This window comes from Alosa sapidissima, chromosome 13 (genome assembly GCF_018492685.1).
Source record: "Alosa sapidissima isolate fAloSap1 chromosome 13, fAloSap1.pri, whole genome shotgun sequence".
Taxonomy (NCBI): Eukaryota; Metazoa; Chordata; class Actinopteri; order Clupeiformes; family Clupeidae; genus Alosa; species Alosa sapidissima.
In genome coordinates, this window is record NC_055969.1 from 29924262 (window position 1) to 29940236 (window position 15975).

Genomic DNA, 15975 nt, shown 5'->3' on the forward strand with positions numbered 1-15975 from the left:
GCTCACCAATCAAGCCTACTGAAGCCTTTCTGCTCCTCAAAGTGAGGTTTCATTGGAATCCCTCTGCACCAATCAGACATTCCAGAAGCCGTGCTACGCCGCCACCCCCTAACCCCCATCAGCCAATCATGCCTGTTGGAATCCATCTGCGCCACTAGTGAGGTTCCATTAGAATCCCTCAGCACCAATAAGAGTGTCCGCTAGACTCCCCCTGCACCAATCAGGCCTAGAGTGCCTTCGCAAACTGAAGCCCCAGCTGCTGCAGTGGGTCCCTCTACGACAATCAATCCCGCCCCAAATCAATTAAGATTACAGGCCTCTCATAGCACATGCGCTGACGGATAATAGCTAATAATAATTAATGACACCCTCCTACGGCGGCATGTGTGTGCGCACCAGGCATTGATGCCGGAGGGTGATAAAGGGTCTCACCGTCACCGCATCAGGAGTGTCCCTGGAAGCCCCTGCTCCCCCAGGTGAGCACCAGGGAGCTACTGATGGTGGCTGTGATTACGCTGACAACAGGGGGTCCACTTGTGGAGAAAACATGGCCGGGCAGGGCAGAGTAAACAGGGCGGAATTCGCTGCATGCGGCGAGTGGAGGCTGGTGGTGGGTGCACTCTTGGGAAGGTGGTGCAGCGATGGATCGTCAGCTGATCTGAGTTCCTGAGTTGTTGAGGAGGGATAGAGAGATTGAAAGAGAGAGAGAGAGAGAGAGAGAGTTGAAGGAGAGAGAGAGAGCCAGCAGCATAGAGCTGCAGATAAATGAGGCAGGGCTTGACTTAGTGGCAGCTTCAGTGTCCTGTGAATTTTAATTAGTTTATTTGCATGTTAACGGGGCTCAGTGTGTGTGTGTGTGTGTGTGTGTGTGTGTGTGTGTGTTTTCCTCTCTTTCCGCGGCCGCACCCACAGATGGCACTGCCACCCACCCACCCCCATCCAAGGCATCTGGCATTGACTGCAGCTATGCAGGCAATGTGACAGTCATTGAGCATATGACAGGGAGTCGTGCACGGGCTTGCCCGCTGCCGTGTCCGCCTCGGCAACAAGCCGTCTCCAGGGCCGTTCAAAAGGTTAATTAATCCAGCCGTTTATATCGCAGGCATGGGGAGGTGCTGGATGAATCAGAGGTGTTTTTTTTTGCCTTAGGATTCCTCAAGCCTGCAAGCATCTGTTTCGGATCTCACACTAAATGTAATCAGCGCCGCATCCTTCTATTTATCTGTTGAAGTCTCTGTTCAATTGTCATTACTTACTGTCAAGCAATCAGTTTGTTTTGTTCAAAATGTACACATTTAATATCAACCTACACAGATTTTACGCACATGTATCACTACTGCACTAACCATAGATTTAATTTTCGATAAAACTTTGATTAGATGTTTGTTTGCCAGTTTTAAAGTGAGCAAGAGAGTTCAGAGACCCAGTGTTGACACCGTCAGTGTTTCTCGTTTTGTTTGTGTTGTTTATGGCACATTGGGGGGAATGCCCCCCTCCCCTCCTTCTCGGTCATGGGCGACCTTTATACCACAGTGAATGTGTGTTTATGTGTTTATGTTTGCATGTTGGTCTTTTTGCACAAATTAATTGATAGCTATGGCTCAGTGCAAGCAGAGACTGTATGCAAAGGACCCCATCAAATCAATTAATTTCCTCCCCCTGGTTTGGCGGGCAATTAATGCCTCTTCTCCGCATAATTAATGGACACGCATATTAAGCAGGGAGTCAGACAGGCAGAAAAATGGTGGAAAATCGAGCTCAGAATGTTTGAAATTTTTATCCGATTTAACGTTTTATTGTGCTTGTAGACCCCAGCAAGTCTCGTGTGACCAGTTCATGTCGTGCAGGGATTCCAGAGCCCTGCTGCACACAAATAACACTCGTTAATTATTCAAATGACTTGGCTGAATGTCTGCAAGTGTCATCTGCCAGGATTGAGACTGTAGAGCAGACAAAAAAAAACAGCATCCACCCCCTACCCCCACTGGAAGACAAGAAGCTGGTTTTATTCTGTACTGCCGTGCTTCATTATCTCTCATATGCTCTTCCTTTAATCATATTTCACTCTTATTCGGAGTCTGCCATATCACCCTCAGTCAATGACAAAAGAAATGATCTGATGCTGATCTCAGATCTCGTCTAAAGTGATTGCAAGAGTTTATGGGGGTTCCTTTAATTCTTTATTCCAGGCAAAGAGCTCCCCGAAAGCTTGTAAAAATTGTGTGTGGTATTTCTAAATCGGCCCCGATGGCTGATTTAGAATACTGTTTTCTTTTATTTTTCCACGAAATACAGATCAGTGTACCACTTTCATCACCCTAACAACTGTGTTCCCTGACTGGTTGGTCTGAAGCAGATTTTGATGATCATAAAGATCTACAAGCCTTCTAACTTTTTAACTGTTTACCAACTCCAGAACAGTGCATAGTGGTTGTTATATTTCATTGCAAGACGGCTGAAGAAAAGAATGTATGAGAGCAGTATTAAACAGGGTTAAATTCAAATCAGCTCTAAATGGGTTTCTTTCTCTACATTCGTTTTTTTTTTTTTTCAATTCCCTCTCCCACTCTCTTTTACTCTTTTACTGTCTTTTATTCCTCACATCTGTTCAAAGCAGTTTCCTATCTGTTAGGTATTCATTGATAGTTATTCATGCTCTGGCATTCCTGGTCATTGACAGCATCACAAAGCCCTGCTTGGCTGTCGTGAAACAGCTTACAGAGCTAATAACACCATTCTGGAGGAGTGACACATTCAAAGTGATCTCCTCCACTGCCATTTGTATAATTGCAAATATGCGCGCACACACACAAACACACACACACACACACACACACACACACTTGTGTCAGACTGCACGTGACATGTCTGAAATTGCAGTATTGTTGCCTAGGCTCCATGGTCTCTTAGATGAGCTGACTGCATAATGTATGGGGGCATATTTTACATGATATGAATGCCTCTCATTTTGTTGTTGCTTTTTTCTCTTCTCAGAGCATCAAAGTCAGCTGGATGCCTCCGCAAACTGCCATGCAAAATGGCTTCATCACTGGCTACAAGATCCGGCAGAGGAAGACAGGTCGGCGCGGCGACCAGGAAGCCATCGAGCCCAACAACCTGTGGTACTTATTCACAGGTGAGCCTCTCCGATCTCTCCCACCAGCCACGTCAGTGGCCTGTCCACTGCAACTGGTCTAACTGTAGCGCAACAGACATTCCCAAACATTTGCATTCTTGCTGTTTGCAATTAGCCAAAACCTGAAGGCTTCCAGGGGATTTTAACCATTTGAACATGCTTCCTAAACATTAATGAATGAAATATAGCCAGAAGGGCTCATCAATTAATGAATGAATAATAAATCTGTTTATTTGTACGTTTACCTCCTGCTTATATTTAATCATTCCAATGGTGCATTTTTAGAACTATGAGCCTCAATGTTATGTCAACACACTGCTCCCTAGATAAAAATATATAAAAATAAGAAGAAGCACTTTCCATTCTATGCCAGGCTTTGCTTCCCTGGTGAGGTTTGTTTCAATATCACTAGAGACTGCAGCCTTAATATACAGTCTAAAAATATACATAGATCTCACATACATTGATTTACTTCCTTTCCACTGCCAAAATAAGGTTAGCCAGAGCTCTAAAAATACACCTTATATACTTAAACCCTTATTTGGAGTTTATTTTCCCCGTAGGGCAAGTGGTATTTGTTTGTCTGATAGATCGTTCTGCTTCTAGAATAAGCATAATCATCAGAACCCACATTCCTTTGACCCTCAGTCATATCGGCACACTGAAAGCCCTGTTGTCAGATTGGATTTCGGGGAGACGTTTGCATCTTCGCCCCCCGAGGGGAGCCGTGTTGCAGAGCTCCATGAGGGCTGTTCCTTTTTGTTGCCACAATGCTTTATTTCAATATAATTTCTGACTCGGGGATGAAAATGATATTCATTCTCATTATTGCCATGATGGATATCTCTGTGCATTTGCATTCTGTGGGAAACTCATTTCACACTGTGCGTCCGTGAATGCTATGCTAATTTTTCACACTCTCGGGTTTTGCAGGGTTGGCTGTGCAGAACAGTAATAATTGCTAGGTTCCTTTTTTTTTAAGGCCCCAGCTAGATGTAGTGAATTTTTAATGCTCTGTTTAGATGGGGTCCTGCAACCTTCTCGTTGCCACTGATCCGTTTATTAGTTTTAAATAATTAGTGGCCAAAATTAAGGCCTAATTGAAAGCTCCACAGGATTTATGGTGTTAATTCATGTTTGTTTCGAATGGGAATGAATTAAACCATCACCCACGGTCAAGAATTTGTACTCTCACAGAATTGCAATGAAACCATACACTCGTTCGAGGTCTCTCAGGAGCTGAGGTGCGTAGATTAAAGAGCACAGTGAGAGGGGCCAGTTAACGACGAGTCTCTGGCCAGTCCAGAGAATATCCACGCTGCGTCTTTTCATTTTACTTTGGATGACCGAATACTCACTGCACATCACCATCAAAAGCTGGCCCAAAACTTTCCACAATTGTCCCCCGATTGCATGTGCTGCACGTCAGAAAAGTGCAACCTAGTATAAGTATAAGTATATATACTCTTTAAATCCTGTGAGGGAAATTTGGCCTCTGCATTTATCCCAATCCGTGAATTAGTGAAACACACTCAGCACACAGTGAACACACAGTGAGGTGAAGCACACACTAATTCCAGCTCAGTGAGCTGCCTGCAACAACAGCGGCGCTCGGGGAGCAGTGAGGGGTTAGGTGCCTTTCTCAAGGGCACTTCAGCCGTGCCTACTGGTCGGATTCGAACCGGCAACCCTCCGGTTACAAGTCCGAAGCGCTAACCAGTAGGCCACGGCTGTTTTTCAACAGAGAGAATGCAGTTTCAGCCATGTGTCTGCACATAACATGTTGTGCATGTATATGGAAACAGATAGCAGTCAAACTATGGATATGAAGTTCCTGGCATATTTCTCACCCACCAGAAGTGAAAAAATAGCACATCAACTCTTTCTTTTGTTCTCTCTCTCTCTCTTTCTCTCTCACTCAATCTCTCCTTAGGGCTGGAGAAAGGGAGCCAGTATAGCTTCCAAGTGGCGGCGATGACTGCCAATGGTACTGGCCCATACACCGAGTGGAACATGGCCGAGACACCGGAAAACGACCTTGACGGTAAGACAAGAGCCCAAATAACCGATCTCATCACCATTTCCTCGGCCCCCTCCTCGCCTCCCTTCTCCTCCCTGTCCTCCCATTTCTCTTTCTCATTCCTCGGGGCGGTTCTACCCCTCCACCACCCCCCCCCCCCCACCCACCACCACCACCGCCGCCACCGGCACCCCTGCCATCCACGGCGAGGTGATGCCTCCTTCTCATTCCCCCTCGTCGCCAGTGTGCCGATTAAATATTTATACAGCCGTGACCAGTCAGCGGTGTTTACATTGCACTCTGCTAACGCGAGCATCTTAACAAACAATTCCTCAGCAAGCCCCCTGCTTCAGGAGCAGCCCTCTCACCATGAGTGGGAAGAGAGAAGAAGAAGGGTGCTGGGAAGGGGGCAGGAAAGAGGCTGTGGCTCCTGTTGTTTTGTATTTGTTTTTCTATTTTGTGTTATTGTTTGCCCTTGTGTAAGACTTGCCAGATGGGCCTTTGGGTGCCCTGTAAGACGCGTTGGCCCGTCTTTTTGAACGCCTTTGACGGCCGCTCCAGTTCCTTCAGGCCACTGAGGACATAATCAGCGTTTTTGTTTACGGTTACGCTCGCGTCTCCCGATGCCACTTCTAAGGCGCCGTCGCCTTTGTGTATAAATGATCCCAACCGGTGCCTGATTGGAATGAGCTTTGGCAGGCTATTAGGAGGATGTCTTTAAACGTCGGACGAGGGGAAAAATGGGAGATGCACGGAGGCTGACGCAACAAACGAGATAAGAAAGGAATCAATCATGAACAACCATTTACTAGATGACAGTCCGCCTAATGCAATTCTAATGGATTGTATCACTCAATAAGCAGATACAGGCATTTTTGCTGTGGAAATGCAAAAGTCACCCCCACCCTTCTCAGAAAAGGCCATCAATTCCCCTCCTCCAATTACCTCAGTTTGCTTTGTCTGCACAATGACTGGTGTCATTATTGGCTCTGTGTGTTTCCTGCTTGCTTTTGCAGAGACCCAAGTTCCCAACCAGCCCAGCTCACTGCACGTGCGGCCCCTGCCCAACAGCATCATCATGAGCTGGACGCCCCCCCTCAACCCCAACATTCTGGTCCGGGGCTACATCATCGGCTATGGCGTGGGCAGCCCATATGCCGAGACGGTCCGTGTGGACAGCAAGCAGCGGTACTACTCCATTGAAAACCTGGGTGAGTGCCCGCACCACTACAAAAGCAATACATCATGAGATACACAATGTCCAATATATAGTCAGAGTGCTGTAGGAGTACAGAACATTGCAGTAGTGATAAACCCCAGCATACTGCAGCGCCTTAATCATATATCATGAACTACATATAGCGACTGTAATTGTGTTTATTTTTAATATAGGTTTCTTGAACTGCAAAGGTGCAGTCCGCATGTATGATACATTAAATCCTCTGAGTTAGCATTGACACTGAGGTCATTGAACATCAGGCTTTGTCAATTTAATTTCAAACAGCGGGCAGTTTATGCACATTAACCTTATAGATTCACACGCACCATATTAAGCAGGTGCCCGTCTCTCGCTCTGGTTATAATTAGCGGAAGGTTTGCCGCGGCACGCCTGGGAAACGTTAGAGACGAGTGACATTAAGAAGACGTGCGCGAAGGCCGCCCCACACCCACCTGGTGACCTTTTGTGGTGCCGAGCTCCCATGGGCTGCCGTCGGTCACACACATGTACACGCACAATCACACACATACACATACACACATACACAATGTACAGTGCATAGGCTATACAAATACAAGAGCAGTTTCATAGGTTTAACTTGGCTTCTGGTATCGGTGGGAGATGTCTTTTTAAAAGCCACCTTAGCATGTGTCTGGGAAGAGACCCCCCCCCACCCCTCATTATTTGCACAGTGCTGGGTGATTACTCACACTGTGCTAATGAAATCTGTCAGGGGACAAACTTTATCTAGCTCTCGCCTCGGGGGGATAAGGAGAGCTTTTTCTTTCTCTCTTTTTTTTCTCTCCAAAGCTTGTGTCAATAGTAAGAATCTGACTGCGCAGAGATAGGGGCACTGGCTGGGGTAATAGCCATGCTTAATGATTTCTAAACAAGGGGCTGTCAGCCCTAGCCAAAAGGAAGTAAATGACAATGGAACTGCTCTGAAGGAATATTACTGACATTTTATACATGGCTGGTCGAATATCAGTAGACAGTCTATCATTCACACCCATAGCATAGCCGAAGACAGAGCGCCTGCAGTGGAGTGTATGTAGCCCAGTGGCTGATTCCGGCTGGAATTTATTCATTATTTAGCATAATAATCTCCGAACAGGAAGCACGTGGAAGTCATTTGTAGGAAGACAGCGGGTATGGATTAGAGAGGGATTCTGGAGGAAGTAGACGCTCTGTCCCGACAAAGAGTGATTATTGGATTGAAACACGGGAAAAGACATGTCATCATGTACAAGGGTCAGATTAGGTGGCGAGATTATGGTGATCACAGAAGGCTCTCTAGTAATTTGTTGGTTTTTGATGAGATTACAACCTCAGCAGGCGGTATGCATTTGTTTATATGGCACTGGTGACCCTTTCCATGTCAACGATGATCTCGTCACAGCGACCTGTAAAGATAGAGACTGACAACACAAGTGTCAGCAGAAGTGCACAGCTGGTTATGCAAGGTACAGATGTGAATGCCTTCCATGTGTGTTCTTTAAGAATGGATCTAGGCTTATTGACTTCAATTTATGGTGAAAAATGTCAATTGCAGTAACCAGTACAGTTTTTTTTTTTTAATCAAATGACATCAGTTCAAAATGCGTTTTTTAATTTGTTATGTGAAGTATGGCAGTGTTTATGCAAATGTTTGCAATTCTTTATATTGGATTACATTTCATGTATGAATGTAATAGTAATCTATTCGCCTTTCAAAATTGCAATTCATTATGTATGGGAGCAGTAATAAGAAAACAATTTGAGTGTAAATGGGAGTTTGTGAAGCAACAGCGATTTGCATGAGAAAAGTGACAATAACAAATTACTCACTCTTAATATTCAGGTGAGGCTTCTCTCCCCAAATGATAATGAATGCATAATGAAATACTTCCTGCTTTAAGTTGGCTGTTAGTCAGAATGTAAACGTGCATCAGTAACATGCATTAGATTCATATTTTATGCATGGCTTTCTATATTATTTATACCTATGTGTGCTATTACTGAAGAAAACATGCAGAGCAAAGTGTATACCTAGCTGACATGTTTGTTAAGCCACCATGGTTCTTGTCTAATGGTGCATGCAGAGCCTAAACAGAAGAAAGCTTTCAGTGAGAGCTATCCGCCATTTTGAAAAGTCCTATAGATAGTGCTGTCCTCTTTCTATCTTACTTTTTCTTTTTTACTCCAGACAAAATATGCCCTCATCTGTTCACATTTTTTTACTGGGGCTTTAATGAGTCCCCCTAGTACGCTGGCTCGCACTTATCAATATTTCAGCCATGCTTATCGAGCGACACAGTGGCCCAAAAGCAGAGACCCCCCGTGCTGTCCGTGCGGAGATTCAGTGGTGCGGCCGTGCAAGCCTCTTTTGGAAGAGCCCGTCAATACCACAGTCAATAATGCCCCCAGCACTGGGCAGCCACACCACTGCACTACTACACTACTACGCTATCTGTTTGCCACACTTACAGTAGCTCCCTATCACTGCATGAATGGAAATTCCTAAAGTCATGCTGTTGCCCGTGGCTCTCACTCACGCATGGTGCAGTGCATATATATATAGGCATACACACACACACACACACACACACACACACACACACACACACACACATACACACACACACACACACCCACACACACACACACCCACACACACACACACACACACATACACACACACACACACACACACACACACACACACACACACAGACCTTCACACACGCACAAACACACATACATACACACACACACTATCACTCTCTCTCTATCTCTCTCTCTCTCTCTGTCACACACACACACACACACACACACACACACACACACACACAGGCTCAAATACTACTTTGTGCTGATAAGCCATAACAAATAAACAAACCAGAGGCTCCCCCAGTGTGCTCCTGGCCGTATGCAGTGAGAGGAGAGTTAGGGTGGGCCTGTGGGCCACCTCAGGTGCAGTATTGATAAGCCTGGAGGGCAGACCAGGGAGACCTATGCAGAGAAAGTTTGCTCAGGTTGCCCAACTGATGGTTGTGTGTGTGTGTGTGTGTGTGTGTGTGTGTGTGTGTGTGTGTGTGTATGTGTGTGTGTGTTGTGTGTCAGTGTGTGTCTGGTTGTGTACATCTTTGAATATGTTCATGTATGTGTGTCTGAGTGTGTGTGTGTGTGTGTGTGTGCGTGCATGTATGTGTGTGCTAGGCTTTCTGTTTGTTAAATAGTGTTCATGAGTGTCTGAGTGTGAGAGTATGCTTTAGTGTTGCGTTAGTGATTATGAGTTAGTGTTAATGTGTACGTGTGTGTGTACAGTATGTGTGTGTGTGTGTGTGTGCATGTGTGTGTGTCCTCCTGGTGAGGTCTGGCTCCAAGGTCCAAGGTCGCTGTGGTAGCGTGCCCGACGGCACAGAGCTGGGGCCACCACAGGGGCCCCCCCTCTCCCCTCCCTCCCTCCCAAGCACAGCGCCCTGGACGTAGCACTGCAGATAAACTAATTGTGCGGTGGGGGACCCGCCTCACACCGGTCTGCGGGCTCTCTGCCTCGTCCTCGTCTCCTTTGTCTCCTCTCTTCCTTCTGTCTGGCCGCCATTCATCCTGACGCAACACTGTGTGCTCTGTATTTCCAAAACACGGCACAGCTGTTTCGACACACATCTCCTCGGGAGGAGGGCATAGGAGTCTGTTGGCGCTGCAGCTACAGCAAACCGCTTTTATTTTCAACAAGTGCGTTGAGATGACAGTAATTGTTGATTTGTTTTTGTTTTTATTGTCTACACACACAGAGCCCAGCTCCCACTACGTGATCTCACTGAAGGCCTTCAACAACGCCGGGGAAGGGGTGCCGCTGTACGAGAGCGCTGTGACCCGGTCCATGTCGGGTACGTCTTACTGCACTTTCTCCCTTCAATCCAGTTCAGTTCGATTCAATTAAAGTTCAATTCAGAGAAGCTTCATTGACTGGACAAATCCTACTGCGTTAGTTGACTCATATTGTATTGCCAACGTTTTGAAACACAAAGAACTTTTTTTTTTTACTTTATTTCATATGAAACACAAAGAACTTTCTTTCATATGCCAGCAGGACAGTCCCCAGTCTACTGATGATTGTGTTTGACTGGACAAACAATCTGAAACTAGACACACACCTGTCCTACTCATTACAACCCAGCCTCTGTTTCACAGGCAGACAGCAAGTAGTCTCCTCATTAGATGATTTCCTCTAGGAGTCTGTATGGTATTAGCATAGCATAAATTAATTTACCCCCATAATCACATGTAATAAGTGTTATGGGAGATAATACTGTATGTACAAGCATTATGCCTCAATGTGCCTGTGGGTGAAATTGAACACTTTCTCTCCCTTAATGCAGTTTATGATCAGGGAGAAGCCACAATTAACTCCAACGTATGCCGACTGTCTTGATAATCATTTTGTGTTTAGCCAGTTGATCCATGGTGAGTGGTAAGCTTGGCGCAAAATAAAAAACCTGCTGGTTGTGTAAGACCAGAAGGCCTTTGTTTTCAGGGACTCTGAGGATACAAGAGCACCCATTGGCCATGATGGTCTGAGTGTTGCACTCAAAGACATCAACCACAGACTCTAGACCTTCTTTACTTTTGAGAGTGCACTATCTTCTTCTGAACACAATGATGGTCTTTGAAGGCAGTTCACTGCCTCCATAGGCTATGAACATCAGACATTCTCTATCTGCCTCGTCAACAGTGTTATTTATGGCATACATTGGTCTACAGAAGACATATCTTCTCTAAGTGCTTTAGAAGGATGAAGGAACGGATTTATTTTTTTTTGTCTGTCCCCATATGGCAGACAGAGCCTCTCAGTTGCCATGGTTTCGCTCCGGACAAACGGAACGCCAGCATTGTCTGAGCGTCAGTTCGCTGTCTCTCATTTCCAGCCTCAAACAAAGGCGAGGCCCCTCAAATAAGCCCGCGGCATCGTTCGACAGAGGCAGAGCAGGAGCGAGACTGATGTGTCGCAGTGTCCTCTGTCGTTCTTCACGCGTGCTCTTCCACTTATTAGCACCTCTGAAAAGACCCCCTCATGGCCGTTGCGTTAGAAAGGCTCCGCTCACTCCATCAGCTCATATCATTATGTAATTACTGCCTCCCAACTGATTGTGCCCGAAGCATTAACTAATGCAGAATAAATCGCCTAGCGCTGCAAGCAAGACGTGTAAAGCACAAAAGAACCTTGAGGAGCGAAAGGTTGATTTGAGCCGCACTGATTGGCAAAACAGTCAGTGGAGAAACTGGATGATTGCCGTCCCAGAATCAGTCTCGTAGACAAGGAAGGTTCCACCCACAGCGACAGGGCTAATGCTAATTGCTAGCCCTCTCACCACCAACCCCCCTCTCCCCCAGCAGTCTCATCAGCCAGCCAATTACCAGGCCGCCCACTCAGTCTGCAACACCGCAGGTGTCTGTGGACCTGATCACCTCCATGTCACTCTCTGTAGGAGTCCGCCAGGCAAAGTTACTTTGCACTGCGACGATCATGTTCACTAAAATAACTATTGTGAAAAGGGAAAGTAGACCTACATCAAAGTAACATACAGACAAAGACATAACAGAATCATTGTGCACCTAGGTCACTGTCTAAAGCCTACAATATTAAAGCAAGGACAAGCAAACAAAAGAGACTAAAAGCAAAATGACCGAATATCATGAAATTAATAGTGTGATGTGGGTCACAGTGTCAAAAAAGAGCTTCCTCAATTGCTGATGAGAGGCCACTCTCAGTATTATGCTGTTACCTGGCTCCCTTCATTGTGAGTCAGGTAAGAGGACTGATTCATCAGTGCACTCAGAAAATCACCCTTATGAGAGAGGTCAAGACTTTTGTTTCCCAAACAGCCAAGTGCCCATTCATCACTCTCCCCACTGCAAGGTCAAAGCTGGAAGCTTCCCCATCACTCTTCTTTAAAATCCCATCTTTGTTTGTGTGTGTGTTTTCTTTTTGAAAGAGAAGAGGAGAAAATAAGGGAGAAAGTGGCTCTTGTTTAGAAGCAGCACCTGCAGTGCTAAAAGAGATTCATCATTCAATGGCTGCCAAGGCCCTTACGAGCTGCATTAAACCTCCCGTTAAGAGGCAGGCCAATAAACACAGCAGAGATGTATGCCCATCTCCGCTTACTGCACTTTAATCTCCCGCCACCACCGCTGGAGACCAACAAATGGATGTCTCCATTTGCACCCCTTTCTCTCTCTCTCTCTCTCTCTCTCTCTCTCTCTCTCTCTCTCTCTCTCTCTCTCTCTCTCTCTCTCTCTCTCTCTCTCTGTTTTTTCCACCTCCTCTCTTACTGTCTCTGTTATTCTCTCTTCTCTCTTTCTCTCATCTCCTTCCTGCTCTCTCTCTTATCTTCTATCTTCATCTCTCTCTCTCTCTCTCTCTCTCTGTCTGTCTCTCGCTCTCTACCTGTGTCTCTCCTCCTTTCCTCCCTCACTTCATCCCTTCCCCACATCCCTCTCTCTCGCACACGTAGCCCAGCGCTAATTCGTCTGCAGAAGCGGCAGATAATAAAGTTTTTATTATTCTCCACGTTGCTGCCCGTTGACATGATGCATCGCTCCCCGTGTCTTTTGTCTTAGTGTTTCATCAGTATTCTAATGTCTGGGCTGCGAGTCCTACCAGTGATGCAGATATCAAGCTATTACGCCAAACACCTCATTTGTCTATTTCTCTGCTTGGCAAAACACCCACCCACCCACACGTGCACACACACACACACACACACACACACACACACACACACACACACACACACACACACACACACACACACACTCGCAAACACTCACACACACACACACACACACACACACACACACACACACACTCGCAAACACTCACACACACACACACACACACACACACACACACACACACACTCACACACACACACACACACACACACACACACTCACACACACACACACACACACACACACACACACACTCAGTCTGGAAGAAGATGGATCTCTTTTTCATCCCTTTCCCTTTACAGACATTGATTGCATTGACGGAGTAATGTTTTCACCTGATGATGATGTGTGTGTGTGTGTGTGTTTTTTTTAATGATGAATTTGAGTATGTGTGTGCATCTGTCTGCTTGTCATGAGAGTGATGTCTATTAGAGGACTAGATGTAGTGATGAAGTCTCTGCTAGCTACAGCATAGCAGCACCAGAGACTCTCTGTGTTTTGCCTTTTTGGCTTCTTGACTAACTGTCTTCTTCTCTGTTCTTCATAGGTGTGGCTGTAGACTTAACCGCTAGTTCAATGGTTAGCCACTAGCGCTGCTTTTGTGACGTGTAGAGTAATAATCCTTTTTGTCTCCTCTCTTTCTCTCTCTGTCTCGTCTTTTCCTCCCTCTCTCTCTCTCTCTCTGATCTTTCTCTGTCTTCATGTTTTTCATTTCTTTCCCACTATCAATTTCTCATGTTCATCTCCTGGCATGGAAACACATTCTTATCGTCTGCATGCTAAACTACATTTGCATGAAACTCAATGTGCCATATGTCTGTCGTTTTTGTATGAATGTTTGTGTACATGTCTTCGTTTACATATATGTGTCTGCAACAATGTGTGTGTATGTGTGTGTGTGTGTGTGTGTGTGTGTGTGTGTGTGTGTCTGTGTCCGTGTGTGTGTCTGTGTGTGTGTCCATTGTCATATGCATGTGTGTGTCTGTCTGCCTGTCTATGCACACATTTGTGGGGTGGCCATGTAATTCTCACAGACCCCTCAGACCCATCGGACGATGACCTGTTCCATCTGTTTGATAAATACCCTACTCCCATCCCAGATACCTCCACCCCCATGATCCCCCCAGTAGGTGTCCAGGCCGTAGCCCTCACCTCGGACTCGGTGCGGGTCAGCTGGGCCGACAACTCCATGTCCAAGAACCAGAAGGCCTCCGAGGTCCGTTACTACTCGGTGAAATGGAAGACGAGCCACTCCACCAGTGGCAAGTTCAAGGTAGGAGAAACGGTCTGATAACACAAACATCTGTAGTCTTTTAAGTTGATTTGGTATAGTTTTCTATGTAAAATGCCATTGGTAACTCTTAACTAAATTACGGTTTTATTGCACACATTATTTTTTGGGACAGCTTTAGCATTTGGATCCATTAACTTTTGTTTCAAATGTAACAGCTACCAGCTGTCGGTGTATTTATATTCCACTCAATGCTGCATACTGTTTGATGACTCATCCTATCCCCTGTTTTACAACACACAAGCCAATGTGCAGTTCCCTCCAACATAAATACACACACACACACACACACACACACACACACACACACACATATTGCTAGATCATATTATTCGCTCCATAAGCTCATTCCTGTCCCCTTGAAGTGGTACGGTCCCCGCAACCTGTCTGTTTATGTCAGTGGTTAAGTTCCCTCTTACACAACATTATATGCCCTTGACCCATCCTGTTCCGTGTGTCCAGTCTGCAGACACCACAGCCCTAAGTCACACGGTCACTGGCCTGAAGCCCAACACCATGTACGAGTTCGCTGTCAGGGTCACCAAAGGTCACAAGTCCAGCACGTGGAGTATGACAGCACACGCCACCACCTATGAAGCAGGTTTGTGATGGACACACACACACACACACACACACACACACACACATACACACACACACCTCTCTCTCTCTTCTCTTCTCTCTCAATTTTTCTCAATAAATCATATGTTTAGAGCTCCAGTGCTTGGCTAATATGCTCACAAATGAGCCGTTGAAATCCACCACCTCTCTGACATTCAAAACAATTACTGGCAACGTTTTAAAAAAAACAAAAAAAAAAAACAGCTGCATTCATCAATTAGCAGGCTATAACACAACTTTACACACAACACACTCCTAAAAAGTTCTCATTAAAGTCTTTTTAGGCTGAGAAACTAAACCACCACAGGAAGAGGAGGTGATTTGGTGAGAGAGGGATACGTATGTGTGTGTGTGTGAGTGTGTGCGTGTGTGTGTGTGTGTGTGCATTGAGGAGTTTCCTAATTAAAGAACCGACACTAATGACCAGAGTGGCTTTGGGGCTTCTCACACCCCACCCCACCCCACCCCCCTCACCCTTAAGTCTTTGCCACTCATTACGCACAATGTGCTCACGGTTAAATAAACAACGACCTTTCAGTCCCACGCAGGTAATTTATCACAATTACATTTCAGCCGTGCTAGCGCCTCCATGAGTTTTGCCTCGGACAGTGTCTCCTCGGCTCGTTTCTCCTTTGTCTTCCTCGCTGAAGGGGTTGATGGGAGAGACAAATAAACCATATGTTCCATATTCATGCGGACATAAAGCAATTAGACAGACGCGTCTCTTTTTATTTTGTGCGTGTAGTTTTTAAATGGAGCTCAGCTAATGTTGACCAGATGTGCGTTAACCATTAAGCAAGAAAGTGAGATGTTTGATGAAGCTTTAAAAAAGGGAACATTTCAGAGAGACATTTCATGGAATGGGGTGAAGAAAGAAACAGAGAGAGAGAAAGAGAGGGAGAGGAGTCCAGGGGGAAGGAGAGAAATGCTCGGCACTCGTGTGAATTCTTGTCTCAGAATCGGACTAATTT

General features: G+C 45.7%; 1 protein-coding gene across 2 annotated transcripts in view; it reads left to right on the forward strand.

The window, feature by feature from the left end:
• The window catches only part of dcc (DCC netrin 1 receptor), a 268772-nt gene that overhangs the window by 211244 nt on the left and 41553 nt on the right, over positions 1-15975 (forward strand). For both annotated transcript variants that reach the window (XM_042058972.1, XM_042058973.1), the window contains 6 exons: positions 2995-3136; positions 5070-5180; positions 6173-6367; positions 10152-10247; positions 14127-14365; positions 14846-14984. In XM_042058972.1, the coding sequence (XP_041914906.1) occupies positions 2995-3136; positions 5070-5180; positions 6173-6367; positions 10152-10247; positions 14127-14365; positions 14846-14984 (922 nt within the window). The remainder of the gene's footprint in view (positions 1-2994; positions 3137-5069; positions 5181-6172; positions 6368-10151; positions 10248-14126; positions 14366-14845; positions 14985-15975) is intronic.